Here is a 26974-nt window from a genome sequence, read left to right on the forward strand (position 1 = left end):
GATAGAAAACCTAGAATAATAAAGGAAATACAACAATAAAGTATCCACTAAGCAAAATCCACAGAACTTTGCCATGGTAGGAATAAACTGGCCTAGAATATGATCTCTTTCTCTTTAAGCAACATTAGAAGTCCCTCATACTGGTTTTTAATTGGTACAATCTTTCTGGAAAACAATTTAGCAGCCTTTAGCTAGAATAAAAAAGTTCATACTTCTTGACCCAATAATTCTACTTATAGAAATCTGTGTACAGAGATGTTAAAGATTTATGTATAGAAGAGTTCAAAGCAGGTCACTGTCCAAATCAACAACAGTAGGAAAATTATGATACATTTACATGGCAGATTATGCACATATGAGTAACTGCCATGGGGAACTATCAGTAATATATTAAAAATGGATTAAAGTACCAATTTTGTTTTTAAACAAATTATTTACTTAAAATTATTACGGTGGTTATTTCTGAGCAGTGGAATTACTGACAATTTAGAAAATTGTAAAGAAAATATTTTCTTCTAAATTTACATAGTGAGCATTTATTTTATCAAGAAGGAAAAGATATTAACTACTGGAAGAAAATAAAAATTCCCTATATCACCATGCAACTCAGAGAAGTTGGGGAATTAAAATTTATTAAATTCAGGAGGGTAATAACTCACAAATTTGCTTTACCAACTGAGTTTATAATCTATTTTTGGGCCACATACAAAATCTTCATACAAATACACACTTTAAATAAATAGAGATGCTGTTTTCTGAAACAAAGACAATACAACTTTGATAAAACTGGCACCTTTGTTGAAAGATACTAATGGGCTCAACAACAATCTATTAAAGGAGCATAACAGATTAAAATTATATATAGCTCAAACTAACTGAAGATTATACATACAAAAACAAATTAGATTATACATATAGTGAGATTAAAATTTTGACTACAGGTTTGTCTACTGTCACCATCACTAAATAAACAATGAAGAAAAATCTTGAACCCAAAAGAGTACTGAAGCTAAGAGAGGTATAATACTGTTTTTACCTTTCGTCACCATTATCAAAAGTACTAACTGATAACTGATGAAAATGAGACCTCACTGCACGGTTAATGATTAATCTGTCAGACACCCTGTTCTCAGCTGTTGCCTGCCAAGCACAGACCCTGAAGTATGACAGATTCATTCCTTGACCAAACTCCAGTGAGGCTCCTCTGATTTCTTTTTCAATGAGGCCCTGTCCTTGGGCATGTTCTCAAGAGCCAAATTTTAGCAAGAATCCTGTAAGTCAGTTTAACCAGAATCCCCAACCTTGGTATCTGACCACCCTCCATACGGGGTCGCCCTCCGCATCCACAGGGCTCCTCCTCCGCCATCCTTCTCCAGGTGATTTTTTATCCACTAACTCTCACCCTGTTCCTTGGCTATAAATTCTCACTTTTGCTCATTGTATTTGGAGTTGAGTCCAATCTCTCTTCCCCACCACCCCACCACCAAAACTCCTTGTAATAATCACTATACCTATGGCAATAGTCCCCCAAATAAAGTCTGTCTTACTGTTTTAACAAGTGTCATGAATCATTTTTTGTTTAACTGGTATCATTCCTCAGCTTAAAAAAAGACAATAAACATGCATACTGTTAAATATTTCCAATTTTTTATGACTATAATTATTGCATAATCCATGGAGTAACTTTTTAAGTGAAATATCTTAAAAGAGATTATACACACACAGACACAAAAACCCTAAATTTATAATGGACTATGCTACTAAAAGTTATTTGTCGGTCAACTGTTCGAATTTTTGAATGTATTTTCTCATAGAAGCAATGTCAACAGTGATAGGCTCCCAGGATTACCCTCCCAAATACTAATGTAACAGTGGTTAAAAAGTATTAAGTTTACAAGAAAAAAATGTATAAAGGTTATATAGTAGAAAGAGAATGACTATTACCTGCAGCATTAGAAAATCCTGGGGTTAAATAAAGGCTTTATTATCTACCAAGAACACTGGGGAAAGTTAATTTGTTTGAGCCTCAGTTTTTTGGTCTAATAAAGAGAGATATTACCTAACTTACACTACTTAACAAACATTTAAATTATTTAAGGATTAAGTGAGTTAAAATATACAAAATAGCTGGGACAGTGGGTAGGATACATAGTAGGTTCTTTTTAAATGACAGCAATATTAATAGCATTATTATACTAATACTGTACATTAAGAAGAGAAATAATAAGCAAATGTTCAAATCCTAGTGATAAGACAAAGATTTTTCTCTACTTAACTACAAAAGAATAAGAAGAGCAGATGAGGGTTTTAAAGGAAATGAAAGGCTTAAGACCCTATCAATCTCATTCTAAAAAATTTACCATAAGCTGAAACTTACATACAAGCAAAAGGACATATGCACAAGAGTTACTGCAGTATTACTGTATTTGTAAAAACCTGTGTCCCTGTTCTGTAAATAAAGTTTTATTAAAACAGTCACGTCCATTCACCAAGTTGTCTACAGCTGCTTTCATGCTACAATGGCAGAGCTGAGTAGTAGTTTTAATAGTAACTTATGAGGTTCATAAAGCCTAAAAATATTTAATGGCCCTCTGCAGAAAAAGTTTGTGGACTCGATTTAAGTTAATCCCCAATGATGACAACACACAGGAATGAGATTAACATTTCTTCAAATGACACAAATATCTGATTTTAATTTTATTCCTATTTTCATTTAAAGAAAAAATTTAAATAGGTATTTGTTATGGAATACAATTATTACAAAATGATTTCCAACTAATAGAAATTCCAGTCATATATTTCATTACTGCCTGAGCTCTTGGGTTTCAGGTGAACAAGTCCTTGTCCCACATTGTCCCCACCTCACCTCCCTGCTACTCCAGCAGCAGCTCTACCCTGTTCTCTTAGTCAGCTGTGTTGCGGATGCTTATGGGACACACAATCAGTACGTGGTTCAAACCCAAGACTGTGTAAGGCACTCTAAAAACAGTATTTGTCTATAAAACAGCATAGTCAACCAGGTATCTTAAAAAGTCTTGTATAAACCAACAAGTGCATGTCACTTAGAAATTTCCACCAAAATAGTGACATTGAAGAATAACCTTACGAGAATATCCTAAATGCTTTAAAGTCTCCAAACAAAAACAAAATGAGTTAAGAAATGAGATTTAAGCATTGGAGTGCATTTGCATTCAACATACTATTTTTAATTATAAGACAGCATTATTTCTCTTATTACTTAAAAAAACTGCTGCCCGATAAGCTATTAAATTCCATCAAGCTGTATCCTTATATATGTTTAAAATGTAGAAAAATAATGTATCTTAAGATTTAAGAAATACACTATTACCACAATTAGGCATTCCAATTTAAAAAGTAATAATTTTTCAGAGATTTTATAGACTAAATAAGTTTTTCCTGTAAAATTTCTCTTCCTTAAAGGACAATCAATTCTTTTTAGAATAAAAAGTTATGTACTGAACCAGTATTCTCCAATTTTCCTGAATCTGAGACTTACCTATAGGACTTCAAAAAATATACAGAACCCTGAGCCTTAATCCAGATCTTTTAAATAAGACTATCCAAAAGAGGGAACCCTAGATTCAGTGTTTTTAACAAGTATTCTAGGTGATACTTATAATCAAAAACTTCTGAGCAAATATAAATGAGGATCTTAATACTAAAAACATTTTGATTTTAGGTTAACTGATTAACAGCTAGACTGCTATTTCTTTATTACTGTTAGTATTAAGTCCAAAGTGCCTCTCATAAGAAACTAGAATAATTCAAACAATAATAATTAGACTACCAGTACTAATATTATACTTAATAATGAGACTAATAAATTTCCTGAAAACAAGAGATATAAACTGAAGTTGTACTTATAAAAACTACTTTAAAGATTTTTCACAATATTCAAAGTTATATTATTGTGCAAACATTAAGAGGACCAATGTCTATGATGGAAGGAAAATATCATGTTTTTCAAATTTTCATAGGTCAAGGCTGCATACAGTCTTATACGAGGTCACCGTACTTTCCATTAGTTCACTACTTAGAAGGAAAATAATGGCTTACAAGATGCAGTAATCTATCTGCTTTGTGTATTTTATGTATAACTATCTGCTTGAAAGAAGCTACACCTTATTTTGTAAAAGATAAACTGGATGCTAGACACAAAATATGATTAATTACATATCATGCCAAAAGTCTTTTTTAAATCTGATAAAGAAAAATACATTTTAAAATATTTATCATTACCTTTACCAACAGAGAGTTAGTAAATTAAGTAACAAAGAGCATGAGAATCAATTTAAAGCTACCTAAATAAACCCACTGCAAAAAGGAGGGAGGATATGATTACACTACCCTCTAATATTTCTAGTAGTCAGAGTCAATGAGTTATGCAATAGTAAGTTATTGGCAGGCAGGCAGTCTAAAACTGAATGTGTTAATTCTGTTTTTTAACTATTTCTGAAAAATGTTCTAGTATAAACTTTATTTTTCAAAGTTAGTCCCCTTCTATTATTAAAAAGCAAAGACTATAATTTAACATAACATAGTAACCTAGAAAAGTCAAACTGAATAGTGACCCTAGGAAGCCCTCAGGGAAAGCCTTGAAGTTCTCTATTAATTTTTAGAACAATATATCTTGATTGTAAATACCTTAATCCTTTAAAGAAAACCCACACTTCTTTTCCTCAATTAAAAAACTTACTTGTGTTGTTATTTTCTTTTACAGAGTATTAAAGTAAGAAGCTAATTTATTAATGACTTTAAAGCTATTAGAGGACTCTGTGGAAATGCTTAAATCAAAGCAGTGACCTCATTCAAAAGTTACAAATGTGACAAAGTGAAAGAAGAGAAAATAAAAGAAACACTTTATGCAAACAGTAGAGAAGATAAAAGAGTGATGGAGATATTTGTATTCCATTTTCAATGTTTAAAAGTATATTACATTTAAACGCCACTTGAAATGTTTTTCAACATGGCTACTACTTGTTTGGAGTAGAAGTGGAAACTAATCAAAAGGAACTAAGACAATAAAAAACATATTTTACAAAGGTTATTTAAGTCCCAGCAGATAGAAGATCCTCCTTACTAAGGAGAAAAAATATTTTTCAGGTGTTATGAGTTAATCTACTTGTTTAAATAGAATATTTTCCCTTTAATTTTAAAAAAAGGTTAAAAAGGGTATTAAAACACTAATAGCACTGATATATGCAAACACTCATTTAATCTCAGACAGGTTTTTTGGGGTTGTTTCTTCTTTTGGCTTAATGTGTTCAGAATCATAAACATATTTTAGATCTAAAAATACATCACTCTAGTTAATAATTCAACATGGCAATACCAAGTAACTCAGAAAATACAACAAAACTGCTAATATTAACAGGATCAAAATTTGGGGGAGGAGAGTGGGCAAAACATCCTGAAAAACATCCAAAAGTTGATTATATATTAGCATAAGTTCTACAAGATCATTGTTAGTTCAGGATCGTCTATATATAAACTGTTATCGTAACTGCCACACAATGGCATGTTATTTTTATTTTACATAACAGCAAAAAGTACTATCTCTGTTATGTTAAGTTTGAGTTTAAAAAATAGCAATTTAAAAATAATGCAGTTTAACGTGTCAGATAAATCTCGGGAACTTGGAATACTCTTTACAAGAGCTAAATATGGTAATTTCCACCTATAAGGAGAACACCAGCTTTTTGCTTTCCCCACAAAATAAAAACTGCAAATTTTGGATTTTAATATTTACCAACATATTTCAAAAATGCACTTTTTATATTAAACAATTTAAAATAAGGATTTTAATATCATAAAATATAAACAAAAGAGAGAAAAAGGTGGATTGGGCAACCTGGCCCTCAAAGGTCTCTATCATAATTAAAACTAACACTTATATAGGTTTTTGCTGGCTACATAATGCACTGAGAGTTTTAGTTATAAAAATAAATTGAAAATTGAGGCATTTCTTTACTAAAGGAGACAGAAATACTTCATTTAAATAAATATTCCTATGTTTCAAATGTGTAAGACTTACCCGTCTTCGACAAAAGGGGAGGCCTTGGGCAATGATGCTAATGCTAAATATCTTCATCACAGTTTGGTGTGGTAGAGGCTCCTTTGCACTTTTAAAATCAACAGGAACCAAGCCATGGTTTACAGTAGCTTTCCCCAGTTTAGACATTTTAAAGCTCTTCTTTGTTGATGAATACTCTCTACATGTAATACAGGCACATTACTGAAAACTCTTACTACCAAATTCAAATATTAATTTTTTATTTAAAAAAAGAAAGGCTGAGAACCCAAGGCCTGCTGCTTTTGTCTTTCAACCTTCTCCTAGCAAATGTCCTGACCTGTCTGAGGCTTGGTGAAGTGCAAACTATCCTAGAATAGCCAGGAATTATAAACTACTGAAGTGAAAGCTCCTGCTCCTGCCAGTCAAACAGCTGGTGAACCTCCCATACAAAGTCAGTAATGTGAATACCACCGAAGCAGGGCTATGCTGTAAAGGCCCTTTTAAAAGTTCTCCAACTACTAATGTAGGTATTCATTCCCTAGAAAGTGAAAGTAAAGTTTTCTTTACAAAAATAAAAAAATAAACATTGCCTTTTCTCATGAATATCTAAGTCTTCCTTACCAAAATATCAATATTAATATTTTAGGAATGTTTTGGATTATGCTTCAAATGAAAGGACAGTGCTTATGCATGCTCAAAATATATATATACACATTTGTTCTATCCTAGATATATTCAGAATGAGCCCTATATTTTCAAGTGTTTGTCTTAAGCATGCTCTTTTCCTTTCTCATACATACCATTCTCTCTCATACTCACTAAGACATGAAATCGACACAAGCTCTCTATAATTATTAATATGCATTTCAGGTTAATCTTAACAGCAGATATCTTAGTTGTTTGCAAATTTCAGTTCAAACTCTATAATTCTGAAAAACTCAGTGATTCAACTTGAAAGTATAACAGGCATGTGTTGTGATTCATTAAGAATATTTAAAAAACAAATATTTATAAATGTAACCTGTGATGAGAAGTAAATGTAGTAAAATGAATAATAACTAACCAGTTAATTGCCAATCCTTAGTGCCTAGTTTCTCCATGTAAACCTTGCTAAAACATAGAGAGGGAATCTGCTCCTCAAGAACTTTCAGCGGTTCCCAATGCCTAATATAGAATCCGGATATGAAGACTCTCCTCTAAATGGCCCCAAATGAATCTTTCCAGCATTATTTCAAATATTTACCTAAATTAATCACTTATGTCAGTGTTAATTAACCTTTATACTACATTTCATATTCAAACCCATGAACTAAACAGCTACAAAGATGATAAGAATAAAAGCTCCGTGTGAGAATACATAGTTTTAATAGATGGCAGATAACAGATGTAAACCATCTTTCAGAATGCTGTTAACAGTTTGTTTTCTCCTTCTATTCTATGTTCTTCTTTCAATAGCCACTCATCTCATTTATCTCTCCTTCTAAGAGCTTTTATGGATCTTTATAGTGGGCATTTAGAAAGTGATATGAAGAGAATTAAAAAGGAGAATGTCAGAGTGGGTGATTTCCTTTCTAACTTTGGAGAGATCTGTCTTACTAAATATAAAGTGTGCTGCTAGGAGGTCAATACATAAACAAGAATTACTCCCAATCCTACCATGATACTACTTTCTCTTATACCACAATTTAAAATGTAGTTTAAAATGCAAAACCATTAGCAGAGATGACATTTTTTTAGCTAAACAAAAATAAACAATTGAATTTCTCCAAAGATATACAAATGACCAATAAGCACATGTAAAAGATTTTTAGTGTCACTAATCATTAGGAAAATTTAAAATCAAAACCAGAATAAACCACCAATGCCTACCCATTAATGAACCCCAATAAACCACCAAAGAACACCCATTAGGATGGCTAGTATTAAAAAGCAAACAAATGGGGAGGGAGGGAAGGAGAGAAAATAAAAAGTGTTGGCAAGGGTGTGGACTGGGAAAATTGAAACTAAAATCAAGTGTTCGTTTTTCTGCTTATAAGAAGGCAGATATTATTAAAAAGTAAAATAAGTTTTTCATTGTCAAGAAATTGTTTACAATGATAACAGTAGTGAAAACTAAGGCTGTCTGTATATCAAATGCTGTGTTTTACTCTAGATGCCAAATTCTGGCAAACACAAAGCGGTGACACTCTAATTCAACATCATTTTTTAAAAATCAGTAAATAGCTGCCCTCAACTGGAGAGTACAGAGCATTGCAACTCTAGCAAACCAAACACTAAATCAAACTATGCCTACAACAATATATTTTTGTAAAAAAGAGACATTAGGAGTGATTGTACAAAGTGCATGCTAATTTCCAAATGTCTGTACTATCATGTCTCATCTTTTTTGGAACGTTCAGTACTTCTAAAGAAGTGTTCTCAATCAGCATGGAAACATTCAAAATACCAAATCTTCAAACACAGAAGAAAACCTTAGTCAGTGAGGGAAATCACAGAGAACCCCAATTGTTAGTACTTTAAAATGCAGCTAGTTCCATGTATTCAAGAAAAAACAAAGTTGTGGTTTTAATTATACTTTTAAAAACATTTAAAATAGTCTTAATTATTAAACCGTCATCCCAAACTAAGACTCTTCAAAACAGACAAGCTCTTTTTGAGATGATGCCAACAAATACTGAGGAAGTATAATAGAGTAGGTAGGAGCAGCGACAGCTGGGCCCAACTGCCTTAGTCCAAAGCCTGGTTCTACCACTTACCAATGGTATGACCTTAAATTGATGCCTCTGTCCCTCAATTTCATCTACACAGAACCCACCTCACAGGATTTTGGGATTAAATCAGTTAATATAAGTGAAGTGCCTAGAATAACGCTTCACATGTAGTTAAGTGCTTTATAGATTACATTTCAACTTAAAAGTCACAAGAAAACAAGCAGAGATTTTTAAATCTACCTGTAATAACTGACAGCAGAATATTTTAACACATAATCATTAGCAACTTTTAGAAAGATTTCCACAATTCTGTCAAAATTTTTACCTAAAAGAAGCTGTAGTATCTTAGCTGCAGTGTCTTGAAATTTTAAGATTCCAAACATCACTGACTATCCATCCAAGAACTCAACACTGGAGGCCTTATGGTGAAGAGGTATTTTGCCCACTTACTGCTTTCTGATTTTTCTTCTAAAAATTTGCATTGGTCAAAGGCGATTATATATAAATGCTACATGCAATAAAACATCATCAGAATGGTATTTCTAAAATATATTACAGTCCCATACATTCCAATTCTCTTACAACAACAACAACAACAAGATTTACAGCAGTTTATTCCAGATCTTGACCTTCACTTTCATTCATTATTATACAGAAAGCTAAGATTTAACTGCTCCTGTCCAAAGGCCACAGCATATGAATGACATAAAGATTTTCTATTTTTCATAAACTATTTTTGAATCAGCTAAAACAAATCACTTGGAAGGCACAAGTTTACCAACAAGTATGATTGACTTTAAGTCAAGAGATTTCAAAGGCTCACATCAAAAACTTATGTCAGGGAGAATACCAGCATATGCCAGTTAAACTCGGTATTATTCATTATGACTGAATTTAAGCAGTGCTCGATTTACTCTTTTATAGAAAAAGAAAAAAAGAAAAATCCAGATGCTAAAATTACACTACTACTAAAAGAAATTAATTAGAGTCAATATCTTTTTGAGATGAGAATATGGTATTATAAAGCATACTACTCATTTATTCAGGAATACAGAGTGAAACAGATTATTCTCTACACCTAAGTCATTGTTTCAGTCTTTGCTAACACCTAAGATACCAGAGTGTTAAAGTATCTCCCTAAGTCTAAGCAATTCATGTACAAAGACAGAGCAATTAAACACAGGAAAACAATATAAATCAAGAAGTTAAGTTCTTTGCTTAATGATAAATGAACTGTCAAGTTTGCATTAGTAACAAGTTGCAAACACTACATCATTACTTCAATTGTAGAAACAAAAGAAAAATTAGACTTAGTATCAAAGAAAAGTGAAAATATGACATTCCATTTAAAGTTTTATTATTCATAAAAGGCTTAAGTCAAAAAAATAGAAATCTTTGATAAAAATTAAAATCATATTCAAAATGATTCCTTAAAAGTTCTAAAAGACATTTAAATACTCAGAGTGTTCACTAAGAAGGATTACAACCTTCAATTATAGTGTATTTGAAATATTTATTACATCCATGTAAGTATTTAATGGGTGGAACATAGTATTGTATTTCCCTGGTAATTTTCTTTTTCCAGGCAAAAAGGTTGCCCCTAACTACATAAGAGAAATAAGCTTGGGTGCTGAAACAGCACAAACAGTTTATGTAAGTGCTATAAAAATGCGAGCTGGTAATTAGATATTTGCAAATAAAAGTATTACACATATACATGTATATATAGCATTTTCAAAATAAAACTGCCACAATGCCAGGTTAATCAAGTATTATCATTGCTGTGATATATAATCCAGGTCTGGTTGCTGGACATGTAGATTGTTTCTGAATTCTCCTGATAATTTCCAGCTATTTCTAAGTAATCGGCTAAGAATAAGGTTGAGTCAAAAAGTAAAATATAGAAAAATCAACCAAAAAAGTCCTTAAAAATAACAAAAACACCATATGGTGCACTAGAAATTCCATGATTCAAAAAAAACACCAAAACCAACTATTTGCATACTTACAAGTTTATTTACAACAAAACGAGTCTTGACTGAACTGTTGCCTCAATCCGTTTTCAACCAAATTACCTGGAGTTCACACTCCAGATAAACTTATCAGTATTCAAAAAATACTAGGTGAATTTTAAGTTCTAGTTTCAGCTCCTCCACTAACCAGTGACCTTAGATAAGTCTCTTAACTTGCGTCAGGTTTCAGATTTCTAGAATAAGGAGTCTGGGCCAGATGGTTGTAGAGGGTGGAGGGGATCAATGGGGAAAAAAAGGAGACATCTGTAATACTTTTAACAATAAAGATAAATTTTTAAAAAGTATATTACAGTTCTAATAGTTCCAATTATAGAGCCTTGTTTTAACGTGTTGGATTGTCAATTGGGTGAGCCTTCCTTTATTATAGTTGTTAATAGTATAGTTTTACAAAGTGTAAAGAAAATTCACTGCTTCAATTCATTTGTGTATAACTTCTAAAAATAGACCTCTATTCCTCTGTTGTGAATATTATTGTTATTTAATAAGAAAACATTTTTATTTGGAAAAAAGTTATAGACATAAATGATTTTTTAAATAATTTTAAAAGATGAAAATTGTAAAAACTCACAATTTTTTATTCCATACTATATCATTACATGTATTTCCTTTCCTACCTACCACAGTCACCCAAACAGTGACATACAGAGTACATTTAAGTTCTTTTTTAGTAAACTTTGGATTCTATTCCCATATTTGTGCCTAAGAACTTGTTGTTAACATTAAAAGACATTTTTCCTCATTCTTTCATTAAGCATTTAAAGAAATATTTGAGATAAAACAAAAATCTAACTATTGGACTGAATTTTTTTTTAAGTATTTCAGAAATGCCCAGTATAAAGTCTCAATAACTGTAACATAAGTTTAACTCTTACAGTCTGTGCTGGGTTACCCCAGCTGTTAATTGGTCTTACACAGCTGCTCATCAAGAATTTAGTTGATGATTATTATAGTTACACCTTTAAGTCAACTATGACAAAAATGACATAGTAATTATAAGTATTTCAGTCATGCAAAAGCCTTATGTGATGACGGAGTAAGTGATTTAAAGCAATTTAATTTTCCACAATTCTCAAAATATAATTTAAGTGTAAAAAAGAACACAAAAACTTCTTTAATATCAGCTTTTTAAGGTTCTTCATCTAAGTTACTTTTATGTGCAAGTTTAAGCATAAAAGGGTCATTAACTTCACTTAAACTAAATGTTACTTATCAATTATTTATTTCTCCTGTAAAAATTCTAAAGAGTGTTTACAGGCCAGTGAATCATAAATAAGGGTATAATACTAATACTTCTTTTAAAGTACAGCAGGTGGTTTTCCTATATAGCTTAAAAAAAAATTAAGTTATAATGCAGGAAGTTCACCAAAGTGATGGTTTAACACCTTATAGGAATTTATCCTATGAAAAATACAAAGCTAAACTTCACTATGAAAATATACAATATTTAAGTGTTGACAATGTTAAAAAGTAAAATACCCACTGGAAATGAGGTGTTTAGCAAGTCTCTGGCTATTTTAATAATCAACTTGACAAACACATATTACATTGACTTGGATTTATATTCAAACTAGTTTGATATGTGATAAACAAAAGAAAAATCAACTTTTGGATTTCCTACAATTTTGTCTTTATTCCAAGCTAACTCAAATGACTAGAGGAGCAGGCAAGTAAAATAAAAGAGAGAAACATATCAAGTTTAACACCTGGAAAAGTCCATTTAAAAGATGCAATTGATTGTTGTCGTGGAAGCACATGAGCCCAATAAGGCCAGATATTCCACATTTGCAAAAGAAGGTGAAAAAAAATCCATATTTTTATGTGAACTTTCCAAATTTTTAATGTGTTTTTAAAAACAAATTTAAATGTGTTTTTAAAAATACTATATAAGACATCAGTCTGTAAGCTCTGCTTTGTTTCTTTCTGGAGTAAAGAAGCATAAAAATAAGGTCTAAATAAAATATACGATTATTGACACCTAAATGATACAGAATAATGATTCTAAAAGTTTTAATCTTATATACCAATTAACAGAGTGAAACAGTAATAAGAAATAAACCCAAAAAACTAAAACTGTCATAAACATTACAGAAGTACCTCAGCATATTTACAATTTTCACTCATTAGACCCTAAGACAGATGGCAGCATATTGGTAAAATACAAATAATTCCTTCTAGAAAATTAAATGTATAATGTAGACATAAAACCAACATCTGTAGCTAAGGAAATGAATAACTCTCTACATTTACTTCCCAAATTCACCAGTACTTTCTTCATACTTTAATTCCTCATTGCATCTAATTTCAATAACCAGAAATTGCCACTTAAGACCAACCAGAAACATAAAAAATTGAAGCATTTTCACTTTGAAAATAAAGCATCTCTTAAAAGCAGCCATTATTTCGAAAACAGAGACGCTATCCTTAATAACATCATCAGCAAAGACCAACTGAAAAGGACATGATACATTTGAACAAAGTAAATCATTTTCTAGACACAAAAAAATCTTATATATTATTTTTAGCCCCAGAGATCTATGAAAACAATCATCATTATTTACATTTCATATAATTAGAGGCTTAAGTTTGCAAGCAAGATGCTACCCTGACAATTCTCTACTAGTAGGAATCAGGCTAATATTCTAGATCAGATACACAGCTAGTAGCTATATCAACATTCTTCAAAACATGTTCTCTAAAATACATCCTAAATAGACATAATTTCAACCCGACTGAAACGTATTCTTTTCATTTGTAATGACTGTTTTTATTTGTTTATAACCATCTCTTAACTGTGAAAAATTTAAGTATTTTCTATAGTATCAAGCAGCAATTCTAGAATTTCTACAGGAGTGCCAAAGAGAATCTTCCCTTGCATGTATCCTAGTTCCAGCTATTTAGGTCAAGAACACTCAAGTATCATTATAGAACAGAACTAGCATTTTCACCTCTTCTGAACACATTCATGTGAGAACTCAAAGCCCCAAGACTACCAAAATTTACTTTTAGGTTCTCTTTGAAATTCCTAGGTTCAGCATTAATAACCAATTAGGGAGGAAATGCCTGTCAGAAAGCAAAAGTGCTTCACGGTTAGCACTAACAAAATTTACAATATCAAATAACTGAACTTGATGCTGAAAATCACAATAATTTAGGACAAAAGAATCAATGGAATTGTTTCAACCCATCTAAGAAAGTAGGTATCTTTGGAACTAAAAATATTTTGCACAGCATATTGTCTAGCCTGGAATAGTTAGTTAAGCTAATTTCAGTACAGTCTTGTAACATTATAATAATAAATCTTATGAACTGTAATAGCTAACACTTATTAAGGATTTACTATCTGCCATTCACTTTTCTAAGTACTTTACATATATTATCTCAGTGAATCCTCTCAATAGTACTATTGTTGATACTACTACCATCCTTAAGATAACTCTACAAGAAAGGTTAATAGTTTGCCCAAGGTCAAGGGATAGAGCTGCTAGTATCTGAAAACCTCAGCGACTTCAGAGATCATACCCTCTACTTACCACTGTTTATAAGCATTGATGCAACAGCCTATTGGATCACTTATGAAGCCCCATGTGAGAAATTCCTTTTATATAAATTAGAAAAGGGGGTTGTGTGTGTGTATGTGGCTCTGTGTGACTGATGTGTTTTCTCTTTCTGAGAGGAGTTGGCATATCTTCACAAGGAAGCAGAGACAAAATAATAGGCCAATATTTTGCAAACTTTAATCTATATCAGAAGCATGTGGGAGCTTAATAAAAATGTACATCCCAACCCTAGAGATTTGGTTAGGCACAACCCTGAAACTTGCATTTTTAATAAGCACGCCAGATGTTTCTGATGCATCTGGTCTAGGGTCACACTTTGAAGAATACTGGTGTAGACCTTTAGGAGTGGCCAACCTGTATCCTACTAACACCTTACTCCAACTCATCATAACTCAACTCTTTACTGTTCTCATGGCCTTGTCTTCACAGTCTACTCCAGTATTTTCCCTGGTTCTGATTTTCAGATACACTTGATCATTTTACTAAATTTGTTTCTCCTACATACATGCCACCTCAAATTCCTTGTGGGAGTTATGAGACACATTTCTTTCAAATGAGGCCAATTCATGTGGCAGTTCAGCACCTAAAATCAATATATTAAATTCATAAAGAAAAAAGTCCTTAGGTCATGGAAGTCTTTAAGACACTTTGTGTGCCATGTGTATGCTGCACTTACACTCCAAACAACTCAGTGCCCTTCTTGGATCTGCACTGGATACAAACTATTTTCATTTTGCAATGAGTAATGAATTGCACACTTTTCTTCTATAGATGATGTCTAGTGAAAATGGGTGGTCCATAGGTCAAACCAGCCCACAGAAATGCTTTTGAAAAATTTGGAGAGAAACATATAAAAAACTGAGAAATTATTATCTAAAAATCAGGAATCCCAGTTACTTTTGAGAAATTAGAAAATATGGCAATATCAGGATCACAATGTTCAGTCACCTCCTTTAGCGAGGCTTTGGCTCCCTGGGTCTTATGTTTAGTCCACTTCATTCATGCATTGCCTACTGAGTTTGTTTCTCCTATAATCTGTGATACGAAGAAGTGAGGTTAAGAAGTTTTTCTGGTTGAAAATCATTTCAGTGTACAAAAGGAATCACTGATAGAAATTAGTTACAATACAAGTAGTATTTTAGAAATATCTCTAGTACTCATACTAACCTGATTTCCCCAAATCCTCTGACTTTTGAGGGAAGCTAAGTGATCTTTCTACCTCTGTAAAATACCACATGCCCTCAATTCTGCTCTCGCACCTCCCCCCATTAACCTTTCTGAAATGAAATGCCCTTAGAGTAGATGTAGGCATTTAGCAGAGTAATGTGCTCCACACCCTTCTTCCTCCTGCTCCCAAAGAAGCTAGTATTAAATTGTGGCGCATCTTAAAAGAGAATGGCCATTCTTTCAGCACTCAATGATATTGCTAAATTGAACCAAATTTTAACTAGTAAGTTAATGTTTTCTCCAGATGCATGTTAAAAAGACAACACTTTTAATGTCTTCAATCCATCAAAAGCATCTAATATCTCTCCTTGAGAAAAGAGCACTTACAGTATTTTTCACCATATCCAATACTGATCTCTTTTAGTTGTTTTACACTTGACCATTTAACATTCACTCACCAAATAGACTGTGCCATTAATAGCTAATCTCACTACCTACACAAAAAGATCAGAATTCAAGCTCAGTGTTTAATCACTTAAACTCATGTTAATCTGTCAAAATACAGCAAATGGTAGTGACACGAAAACACACACACACACAAAATGTAACTATCAGTTAGAGAATACCACTTATTATAGCAATGACTTTAAATTAAGAAGTTCATCAATATTCAAGAATGTTATAGTATAGTATGAAGCTAGGAAAATTCCAGGACAAGTGGAATAGGGAACCTGAGACAGTTGTTAAACTGTAGTTTTCAGACACCTAGTTAATCCTATCTTCCCTAACTCAAGGACACTTAAGAGTAAATGGTTTGCATTTCTCCTCCCCAGCCAGAGGGTAGACAGCTTAAATCACCCTACTCAGGGAGACACATAACAGAAAATCCAATTAGTGCCATTTGCCAACCCCACCTGAGGACAAATTAGGAATGAACCTCATTTTGGTATATCAGCATAAAGCTGATGAATATTCTATTGAGACACTCCCCTGAGACCTCCCCTAAGATTTCCCACCTGCTAGAAAGAGATAAATGCACTCACTACAGAGGACCCAGGGTGTACCCCTCCCCCCAGGGGAGCACATCAGCGCTATCTCCTTCACCTTCCTCCCCTCTGAGGGGAACCCACGAGACTTGCAACCAGGGGAGCAATAGGCAGCAGCAGCTTGTCCCAGGCTTACCTCCTGAACCTGTCTCCAAGGCCCCTTCTCTCTCTGACTTCTCAGGGAGCCAAAGCAGCCCAGTCTGGGCTCTCCTGTTGTTTCTTTTATTCCCTTCTCCTTGTTTCATTGTCCCAAGTATATTTTTGCTGCAGCCAATAAATCCTTGTTTTCTTTTCTACACTTTGTCTCTTGATTGAAATCTTTCCCTCAAGAAGACAAGAACTGAGGTCTCCTCATCATCTCCCCAGTAACAAGAGGGCTAAGTCCTCAGTAAAATTTAGAACTAAAGATCAAAGTTTTGTCACTTCATTATAGGAATTAATTTGAAGAAATAACTTAAGATACTAAAATAAACAAATCTAAGGAAGAAAAACTCAAAAGATAAGGTTCTTTTAAGTCTTCATATGTATTATTGCTCTTTCTGTTACAAGATCCTTTCATGCTCTCCTCCAGGTGTAAACAATGTGTTTCCCTATATTCATCCCAATCTTCTTTCACAAAAAGTGAAACATAAACACTAGCTGAAGAGAAAATGTCATTTCCCCCAAAACATAATACAGAAATTAATAATGCAAAGTGCTCTCTGAAGTATGTCTAAGGGAGAATAAAAATTTAACTAAGACTGTACTTACGATGTTGAACTTCGTCTTTAGAAAAATCAATAGTAACCCATAGGTCAAATGTAGCCCTCAAAGACAGTTTTTTGGAGCCTGAACAATGTTTTTCTTTTTCTTTTTTAACTGAATGCTAACTAACACCTTTTAGGAAAGATCTATTACCCTGCAGTTCATAATCTTACTGGGTAATCATGACTTTCTTCACTCACCCACACTACCTATTTAGGCCCTGTCGGTTATGTATCTCAATTCTTTACCCCAAGCAACCAAAAGAAATTAAGGATGAAGAATCATCTGTTCAAATATTCTTTAGTTCAGGATGGTGAGGCAGTAACAACCTGCAATATTACCTTCTATGCTAATAACACAAGAGAAAATTTAAACACGAATTTAGAGGGATCATTCTTTTCTCACATACATGCCGAGGAAGCCCAGAGCAACTAATAATGAAAAGAACTTTTGTTTTAACGAGTTTATATGCAAATACTTGAAGAAGTTTCAAAAAGCATACTTATATTCCCAAAGCACAGTAAGTTTGTGCAGATGTGTACATTTATTCTTAAGCTCTCTTTCTTGACTTTTGTTGCACTGCTGCTTTAAAATAGCAAAATGAAGATATGCTCATTTCTGGTTTTTAAAAAACCCCAGGTATCTCATATATTATATGGCAATACACATAACTACTCCAAATATTAATTTCAAATTCCGAGCAAAAAATAGTGTACTGGAACACAAAGAAGAGAGACAAGCAGTTACTAAATCTATTTAAATACATTAAAAGCAGCTCTATCAAAAGCAGTAAAGTACTATATGGCCCTCTAGTGTTCAATGAAGAAATAGATGAATTCTTAAATGAGTCTGACATATGACACTTCATAGTGAAAATAATACTTCCTGATTTACTAAATATGCTAAACAAGCTCATGTATGACTTCTACAAAAATCTAAATATGTTGTAGCTCCTGTGACTTTATTTCTCTATGCCTTCTTTTGAACTACTACCCATATTTAGAGTATCTACTGAGAGAATTCTAAAATGCTTTTAAAGTTTTCCCATTAAAAAGTGGCTGGGTGAGAAGGGTGAAAGGATTAAGCAAAAAGAAAGACTCATGGGCACAGACAACAGAATGGTGACTGCCAGAGGGAAGGGGATGTGGGGGGAGGTAGAAGAAGGTATGGGGGAATAAATGGTGATGGAAGGAGACTTGACTTGGGATGGTAAACACACAATACAATATAGACATGATGTCTGTAGAATTGTATACCGGGAACCTATATAATTTTATTAACCAATGTCACCCCAATAAATTCAATTAAAAATTTTTTAATCCTTATACTAAAGGGAAAAGGAACAGCAGTTTTCAATTAAAACTATATTGAATTTAAGGAAATTAGGTATTTAAAATACACTTAAATTCTCCAAGCATATTTTCTTTTCTCTGTGTTCTACTTCTGTAATTCATTCAACTTGTTTTTTCTCTTTATCATAACTTATAGATAATAAAGATTCATTGCTGCAACCAAAGCAATAAACTACATAAAAATTGTGTTCCCGCAGAAGGAAGATAAAAGATGGGACTGAGACTTTAGGACAGGAGTCAAGTAAACAGTATACTCACAAACAGAAAAGAATCTTGTTAGGAAGATTCCTAAGATTGTAATCACTGGTGAAAAGGTTTAAAAATCAATATTACCATTTAATTAAAGTTGGTGAAATATATTTGTTATATTTTAGACCATGATGGGGGGAGTGGTATATGCGCAAGATCTAAATTACACTTCCAGTTCTGTCATTCATTTTCTGTAATCTGAAGCTAATAATATTACTAAGTTAAACTTTAGAAACTACAAGATTTTGTGAAGTTCCTGTACTTGGCATTAAGATTAATCATTGGAATGTCAAGGAAAGGTAAGTACCTATGGCATGGAAACTCTGCAAACAACCCTTCAAAGTACCACTTAGCCATCAGCAAACCATTAAGAAAGAGATAGGATATAAACAGAAAATTTAAACAAATCTGCCTAATATAAACATATATAGATATCTAGAATATATTCAAATACTCACCTAGGGAGGCTATGTACTTATTTCTAAAAATTCTGTCACTACTGAAAAAAGCTCTACTCTTTACTTTACTTTCTTTACGGCTTCCCAACACTGTCTAATCCTATTTATCCTTTAGGTCTCAACAAGGCTTCCATCTCCTCAATGAAGATATCACTGATTTAATTATTTGGATGTGGATACATATGCACTGAAAACTACAAAACTGGGGGGACAGTGAAAATGCTGGAAGACAGAATCTTGATAGAAGCTCACCTTAGTAAGGAGGAACCTGGTAAGGAAGGAGCCAAAATGGAAACTGGGTGAGGATAGAGGCACCTTGTCAAATAACAACAGAAAATCCAATAGGGAAAAATTTAAAGTTTTGTATTTAGTTTCAAAAACCTATGAACGTTCACATTTAAGCAGAACAGGATTAAACCAGACAGTGTTTATAAAAATACTTAAAGATTTTGTTTCCTAAAAGTTCAATTCAGTTTTTTAAGCATTTTTTGTATGCATAAAGTACAAGGTCCTGTAAGACACAGTAGAATCTTAGAGAAGCAGGTATGTCGGCAATCTAAATTTGGGGGAAAAATAAAACTAAAAAGCTTAGTACAACTACCACAATTCTACCTAATATTATCTGCCCAATCTATAACAACAGGGTTATGATTCAATAGGAAAAAAGGTATCCCACAGTGACTTCCACAGGTCACCCTAGGGGGGAAAATGTGAATACAAAGGAAAAAAAGGAACAAAATAAAGAGCCAGAAATAAACCTACATGAATATAGTCAACTAATCTTTGACAAAGAAACAAAGGAGCAAAGGCAATACAATGGAGCGAAGATTGTCTATTCAACAAATGATCCTGGAAAAACTGAACATGCACATTCAAAAATTAACTCAAAATGGATTATACACCTAAATATAAAATATAAAACTCCTAGAAGATAACATAGAAGAAAATCTAAAATACCTTGGGTATGGCGATGACTTTTTAGATATAACACCAAAGGTATAATCTATAGAAGAAATAACTGATAATCTGAACATTAAAATTAAAAACTTCTACTCTATAAAAGACAATGTCAAAAGAATACGAAGATACGAGACTGGCTGGGAGAAAATATTCGCCAGAGACAATATCACAGAGGCCTGTTATCCAAAACAGATGAAGAACTCTTAAAACGCAACAATAAAAAATAACCAACCGGATGAAAAAATGAGGCAAAAGATCTGAACAGACATCTCACCAAAAAAGATATACAGATGGGAAGTAAGCATATAAAAAGATACTGAACATCATATGTCATTAGGGAATTTCATATGAAAACAAGATGCCACTACATACCTATTAAAGTAGTCAAAAGCCAAAAACACTGACATCATCAAATGCTGGCAACAAGAACTCTCCTCCATTGCTCGTGGGAATGCAGAATGGTATAGGCACTCTAGAAGAAACCGTCTAGAAGACAGTTTGGCAGTTTCTTACAAAATTAAGCATGCTCTTAACTTTCAACCCAACAACTGCACTTGTTGGTATTTACAAAAAGAAGTTGAAAATTTCTGCCTACACAAAAATCTGCACATGGATGTTACAAACAGGATGCAAAATAGTATATGCGTTGATCCTAGCTATGCAAAATAATATCCATGTGGTCATAGACTGGCTAGTAATATGTAAAAATGAATTCACTATTTATTGACAATCTATTAGGCATTGGGGTGCTTTATACACAATAAATATTATTAGGCAAGATAAGAAATCACAGGACTTGAATGAGAGGCAGAAAAACAATTTTAATACAATGTAGTATGAATCACAGTAAATATATCATGGGAACAAAGATTAAGTTGGGAAGGACATGAGAACAGAGGTTAAACTGGTGGCTTTATGGGTTATTCCACAGGCCACCTCTACTCAAAATTACTAACAAATTTTAACAAAAATGCAACCAGGACCTAGAATGAGATCTGGGTTCAAATCCTAGCTTTACCACTTACCAGCTCTCTGACCATAGATGAATTATAGTGTTCAATGGCTTATTATATTACTAATATCATCATTGTCAATGCTTTTTCAATTGCACTGATGAGGTTCAGAATAGAAACGAGTGATAGTCTGGCTCTACTGCACTTCAGCAGCACAATGTTGACTACAGGACACAACACTACAAGAGTAATTTGTCCAGAGGAGCAACCAGGATGGTGATCCTGGAAAACACGCTGATGGTATTTAGTCTGGAGAGATTACCGATGAGTATGACAGCAGTGTTCTCCTAGAAGAAGGGCTATCATCTCTAAATGGAAGAACAAGGACCAAAGAAGAGTAATAATGTCAACAACTATGTAAAAATATAATGTTACTTCATACTATAGTATTCTCTAGAGATGATTTCATTTTCAAGTCCAAGTCTATTGCCAACGCTGCTGGGCACAGGTTGGACTTAGATTCTATCTCAGGAGACTTAAAATTAGGATGGAAAACCTAAGCAGTTTAAATTTATTAATTAGTGTGAAGAAATGGGGCATTGGGAATAGGGGAAGGGAGGAAAAGCACTGGTGACTTTCTGGTAAAGCATTCTAGAATTGTATTTTAAATGACAGACTCTGAACTGCTCACAGAAAGATTTTAAAATGAAAGATATTCATGTTTCATGGACAGCCAAAAGTGCGATCAAGACTACTCTAAGTAACTCTTGTAAGAAACCATATATTAAATAAATGACTTAAAAACAAGGAAGGATACCATGCTATACTATTACTATAGCATGTGGTATGTGGGCCTTATGTAAGAAAAAATAGAAATTAAAATGTGGTAAGTTGACCCTAGATAAGAAAAAATAGAAATAATTCAACCATACTCAGAGATAATTCCTAACATTTGGTTTAATTATTTCTGATCTTTTCCCATGCATATATATAGATTAATGCATGTCTGCTTCATAATTAGGATCATACTGTATACAGTTTTTGAGTTCTACATTTTTAGTAAACATTGTTTATACATTTTTCTGTTATTAAATTTTCTTTTAGAATATGGTTTTTAATGGCTGTATGAGTTACCTGCAATTGATTTCTGCACCTTAGCCACACGGTTCTTAAATTGCAATTTTAACTTCTTGGGGACTCTTACTCTGGAAGTACTAATTGCATTATAATACTCTTTAATATAACCATCTTTATACTGAATACTTGAATTTTAAACTAGACATAAATGGCATGCCTATTTATAATTTATAGTCTAGCTTGAGTACATCGTAACAGCTGAAATGAGAATTGTTCACATTACAATTTGTAAATCTTCAACTCTCAACCTGAATCAGCACTAGAGAAAAATATATCAAATTTCTTCTGTTCAAAAAAAATAAAAGAATTCAGTAACCCAAAACAAAACTTATAAAAAATCACAAGGTAATACCAAATGAACTGCGCAGCATAGAAAACCAACAATGGGTTCAAAGAATTAAAATTACTAATTCTAGGAAGGTGCAAAGATAGAGATGGAATTTGGCCTGGGTTTTAAAGCATCTGGCTAACTGGAGGGGAGCAAAGTCATTAAAAGCAAGTGGAGGCATGGAGATGAAATCAGCTTGCAAGAAACTGCGGTAAGATTATAAAAGACTTCAAATGCTCACTTAGGGATATGGCTTTATCAGAATATTTAGACTGAGGTTACAGATCTATATGGAGGTAAAAATCCATTTTTAAAAATGCATCCAATCATCCACACTGCCAACTTATCATCAAGGACATGACATTACGGCCTAATGCAAACAGAAACCTAAGCAAAGATGCTCTTAACATTTTTAAACATTGACGCTCCAATTTTTTTTTTTTTTGTAAGTACCTGGGGGTAAGAAAAAGGAAGTTCAAATGTTCAACTTTGTTAAATTTTCAGCAGTCCCATAGGATTAGATGATAAGACAAAGTCAAACTATTTTTCCACCATATGACCAGACGACCAGGATATTAACAAAGACTGTAAATCTGGGGAGGAAAATAAAAAATTGGTATGAAGAACAAAACAGGCGTTTTAAGTGGACTACTCAGGTGATGATGCCCAGTAACGACAGAAGTGCAGCACTGGGGCCTGGGTGAATGCTGGGAGCTTGCGACATCATTTTGAAGTTGTCTACCAAAGTGGGAAACAGAGCCCACTATGACATACTCTTTACCCTTTTCTACCATCTTCCCTGCACCAAGAACAACATTGACACAGATCAGGTCACTGAAATTATACACACACGAAACAATCTGCCTCAGGAACATTCTGAGGATAGCTATTTGTGGTATTTGTGGATACGTCAGAGATGTTTATCTTCTCTGTGCACAAACCAATGAAACACTTAAAATTTTGTTTAATGCTCCATTCTGTGGGGAGACTTCTTTTTTTTTAGGATGAAAACCCATAATCAAAGTAATCTTTAATTGTTTGCAGTGGAACAGATACAGATTTAAACACAATCAACATTTAGAGCTATTATGGTTTAAAATAACGTTAACAAATATTTTTTAAACTGCATTAACAAGAAAAAGAAATTGACCATAAAATAAAATTCATGTTGGCATTCAACTGTAAGATTCAAGCATTTTAAATCTACAGATGTTTTAGAAGAAGAAAGTATAAAGAAACTGACTTAAATTCTAATGAAAGGAAATGATACATACCTGTCAACTGGGAAGATCTGTGAATAGCATCCCCTTAAAAATTTACGTCATATTTTATTTTTATTAGATACGGGCCTGGCTTATTTTAGTATTCCCAATTCTCCTGTATATCCTTTTAAAAGTATTTATCTATTCCTCTATCTATATCTTTTTCCACTAGAGGGTGATATAATGACTTAACTGTAAAGATCATAAAAAACATGTAGATAAACTGATATCTGCTGTGGGGAATGAAGATTAGGGGTGAGGGATAAGAGAAAGACAGACAAAATGAGGATGCAAGCCTACATCTGTAAACTACCAGTGTCCCAGGCACTACACTACTTGCTTTACATGTTATTTCACTTAATCCTTACAAAACTCTGGGAAGTAGATACTGTCTCTTATTTTGTAGATAAATAAACAGTTCAATGAGATTACATACTTAGGGTCATACAATGAGTGGCAAAATCAGAATTTAAGCTCAAATCTGAAAAGCTCTTATCACTCTACTACATTAGGGGGAAAATCTACCATCTCCAGTGTACCCCCTTTCTTCCACTTCTGTCCTCTCCACATATTTAAAATTAGGTTAAACTAAGCTGAGTGAATGTTTCCAGTTTTTCCTCCTTCACACAAAAGTAGGAGGCATGGTTATTAGTTGGGCTATGTTTATCAATGGATATTATTCAAGATGACTGCCTTACATAGCACTTTTTGTTCTCTGGACATATCTACACCTAACAGAATTTTTTAAAATTGACTTTAGAGAGAGAAACATCGATCAGCTGCCTTCTGCACACCTCCTACTGGGGACTGAGCCCACAACCTGGGATGTGCCCTGACCAGGAATTGAACCTGTGACCTCCAGGTTCATGGGTCAATGCTCACCACTGAGTCATACCGGCAGAGCTACACCAAACAGAATTTGAACTTAAGTTCTTTCTCTCACAAGAACAAGACAAGACCAGGGACGTACTGGAGCAGCCAACACTCTCTAGGTTTCTACTGCTAACAGAGTAGATTTTAGTGCCCTGTTAGATTTCAGAAGTTAGCCACATTGTCCTACAAAGTTTCCCAGTAGCTGTGGTTCAAGGGAGTGTTTGGAGGTTGGTGGACAAGAAACACTAAACATTTATTTCTTATTTGAGGCAAAAAAGATTTAAAAACTGATTAGTTTTAGGCTGGGGGAAAAACAGACTGATTCAAGATCAGGGATGAAGTTGTGTAAGGGACAGATGGAAGGCACTAAGGCAGTTATGGAAGAAGCAAAAATCAGTGCTCAAACACGGTTCTCTTCATGAAAAGATCAGAAGGATAAGAAGGCCTAGTATAATGGTAATCTCATTTGCTTTTCATTTTAGTGAAAATGAATTGTTACTCTGCATTAAACATATAAAATGAGTCTTTAGTATGGGCTAGGCATCTCTTCAGAAAACAAGTTTTATTTATTTATTTATTCTTTAATGTGATAAGGCTGTTGACAGAGGGAGTTAAAACTGATGAGATGGGCCTTCCTATCTGGGGAAGCAAATTGACTTTAGAATTTATAGGCAGACTAATCAAATGACAGAAAAAGCCAGCATACAACCCCTAGTTAAAAAGCACATTTGATAAACTCTAGAGAGAGTGATATCTGTTATCCAGTCTCAAATTTCATTATCATATCTTCCTGTTACAACTTGAGCCTTGAGCCCTCATATCTTCAATACTGTTTGTCCAGTACACAAAGAAAAGCACTTAACTGAGCTCTGTATTTTCTAGAGGGTAGCTTGGTGATTTCAAATGTGACATATTAGAAAGCCACCGTACTCCAGAATCTAGAGCCTATATAGACTTACTTGTAGTTCTGCTGAAAATCTTAGTAATGTTTGCCAAATTCTACCTAGGGGGCAGCATAGCACATGGAAAGAAAGGGTGTGTGTTTTAAAAAATTAAGCAGATCTAGATTAAATCTCTTGTCACTGTGATTTGGGGGTAAATAATTTGGTCCCTCTATAACTTCTACTTCCTTACCTGTCATAGGAACTTTCAAACAGTATGGGCTTAATAAACACCAATTCTTGACTGATACTACCCTTGACTTTTAACATTAAGACAGTCTGAACTTTCTAATGTATATTATTACCATAAGCTCCCATAAGAACAAATCTTTGGTGACTAAGGAAAAAAAGATTGTCCTAAGAGTTTTGATAGTTTTCAAAGAAACAGACAATGCAAAGAAGAACCAAAAATGATTTTTTCATTAATATCGTATTTGCATATATGGCATGTTCAGGAACGACAAATCAGTCTAGCTGTCCACAGGGTATGTTAAGAAAACTGCCAAAAAATAAAATTTGAAAGGAACACTGGGTGAAACAGTAGAAGGCCAATCCCATAGTAACCTTAAAAATGGGATTTAAAAAATAATTATTATACATGTACTCTTCTCAAAAGTCAGTTTAAAGCCTTAAAACTGGGTTAGGGTACTGTTTGTAGAATTGTCTTACGTATATAATGATCAAGAATTTAAAGCTGCTTCAAAATAAAGCATTTGAAATAGAGTGAGCTTTTCCCTATTTACTATATTAAACATATTTATACACATGGGTGACTAACATTTTCTTTTTAAGCAACACAATCATAAGTATTATTTTTTAAATGTTGTTAAAAAAAATAAAGTACTCTAGGAATGATATGAAGAAGTTTCGGGAATGGGCAAAAACAGGCCAATTTCAGATGAAAATCCTACCTACATAGAAGGGCACTGCTGCCTTAACAATCAAATAGTTTTTATATTCTTCTTGCCATATTTGTGGAGGCAAATGACCTCAAGATACACAATAAATCAAAAGCATATATACACACGTTCATGTGTATGTGTATATGTACACGACATATAAACGCATACACACATCTATCTCTGCTCTCAGTATTCAGTATACGCCTGTGAGCTTGTATGTATAAAACAATAATTTGTATTCACAACTCAAGAGTCACCAAAATGACT

At 33.3% G+C, this 26974-nt stretch overlaps 1 protein-coding gene across 7 annotated transcripts in view; it reads right to left on the bottom strand.

The window, feature by feature from the left end:
* The window catches only part of FBXW7 (F-box and WD repeat domain containing 7), a 156293-nt gene that overhangs the window by 51997 nt on the left and 77322 nt on the right, over window positions 1–26974 (bottom strand). The window contains exon 1 of one of the 7 annotated variants that reach the window (XM_081135360.1): window positions 6056–6394. The exons of the other annotated variants lie outside the window; for them this stretch is intronic. Within the exon in view, the coding sequence (XP_080991486.1) occupies window positions 6056–6202 (147 nt within the window). The 5' untranslated portion in view covers window positions 6203–6394. Of the gene's footprint in view, window positions 1–6055; window positions 6395–26974 lie in introns of those variants that run through there. 7 annotated transcript variants of the gene reach the window in all.

The sequence above is a fragment of the Miniopterus schreibersii genome (assembly GCF_964146895.1).
Source record: "Miniopterus schreibersii genome assembly, chromosome: 4".
NCBI classification, from domain to species: domain Eukaryota; kingdom Metazoa; phylum Chordata; class Mammalia; order Chiroptera; family Miniopteridae; genus Miniopterus; species Miniopterus schreibersii.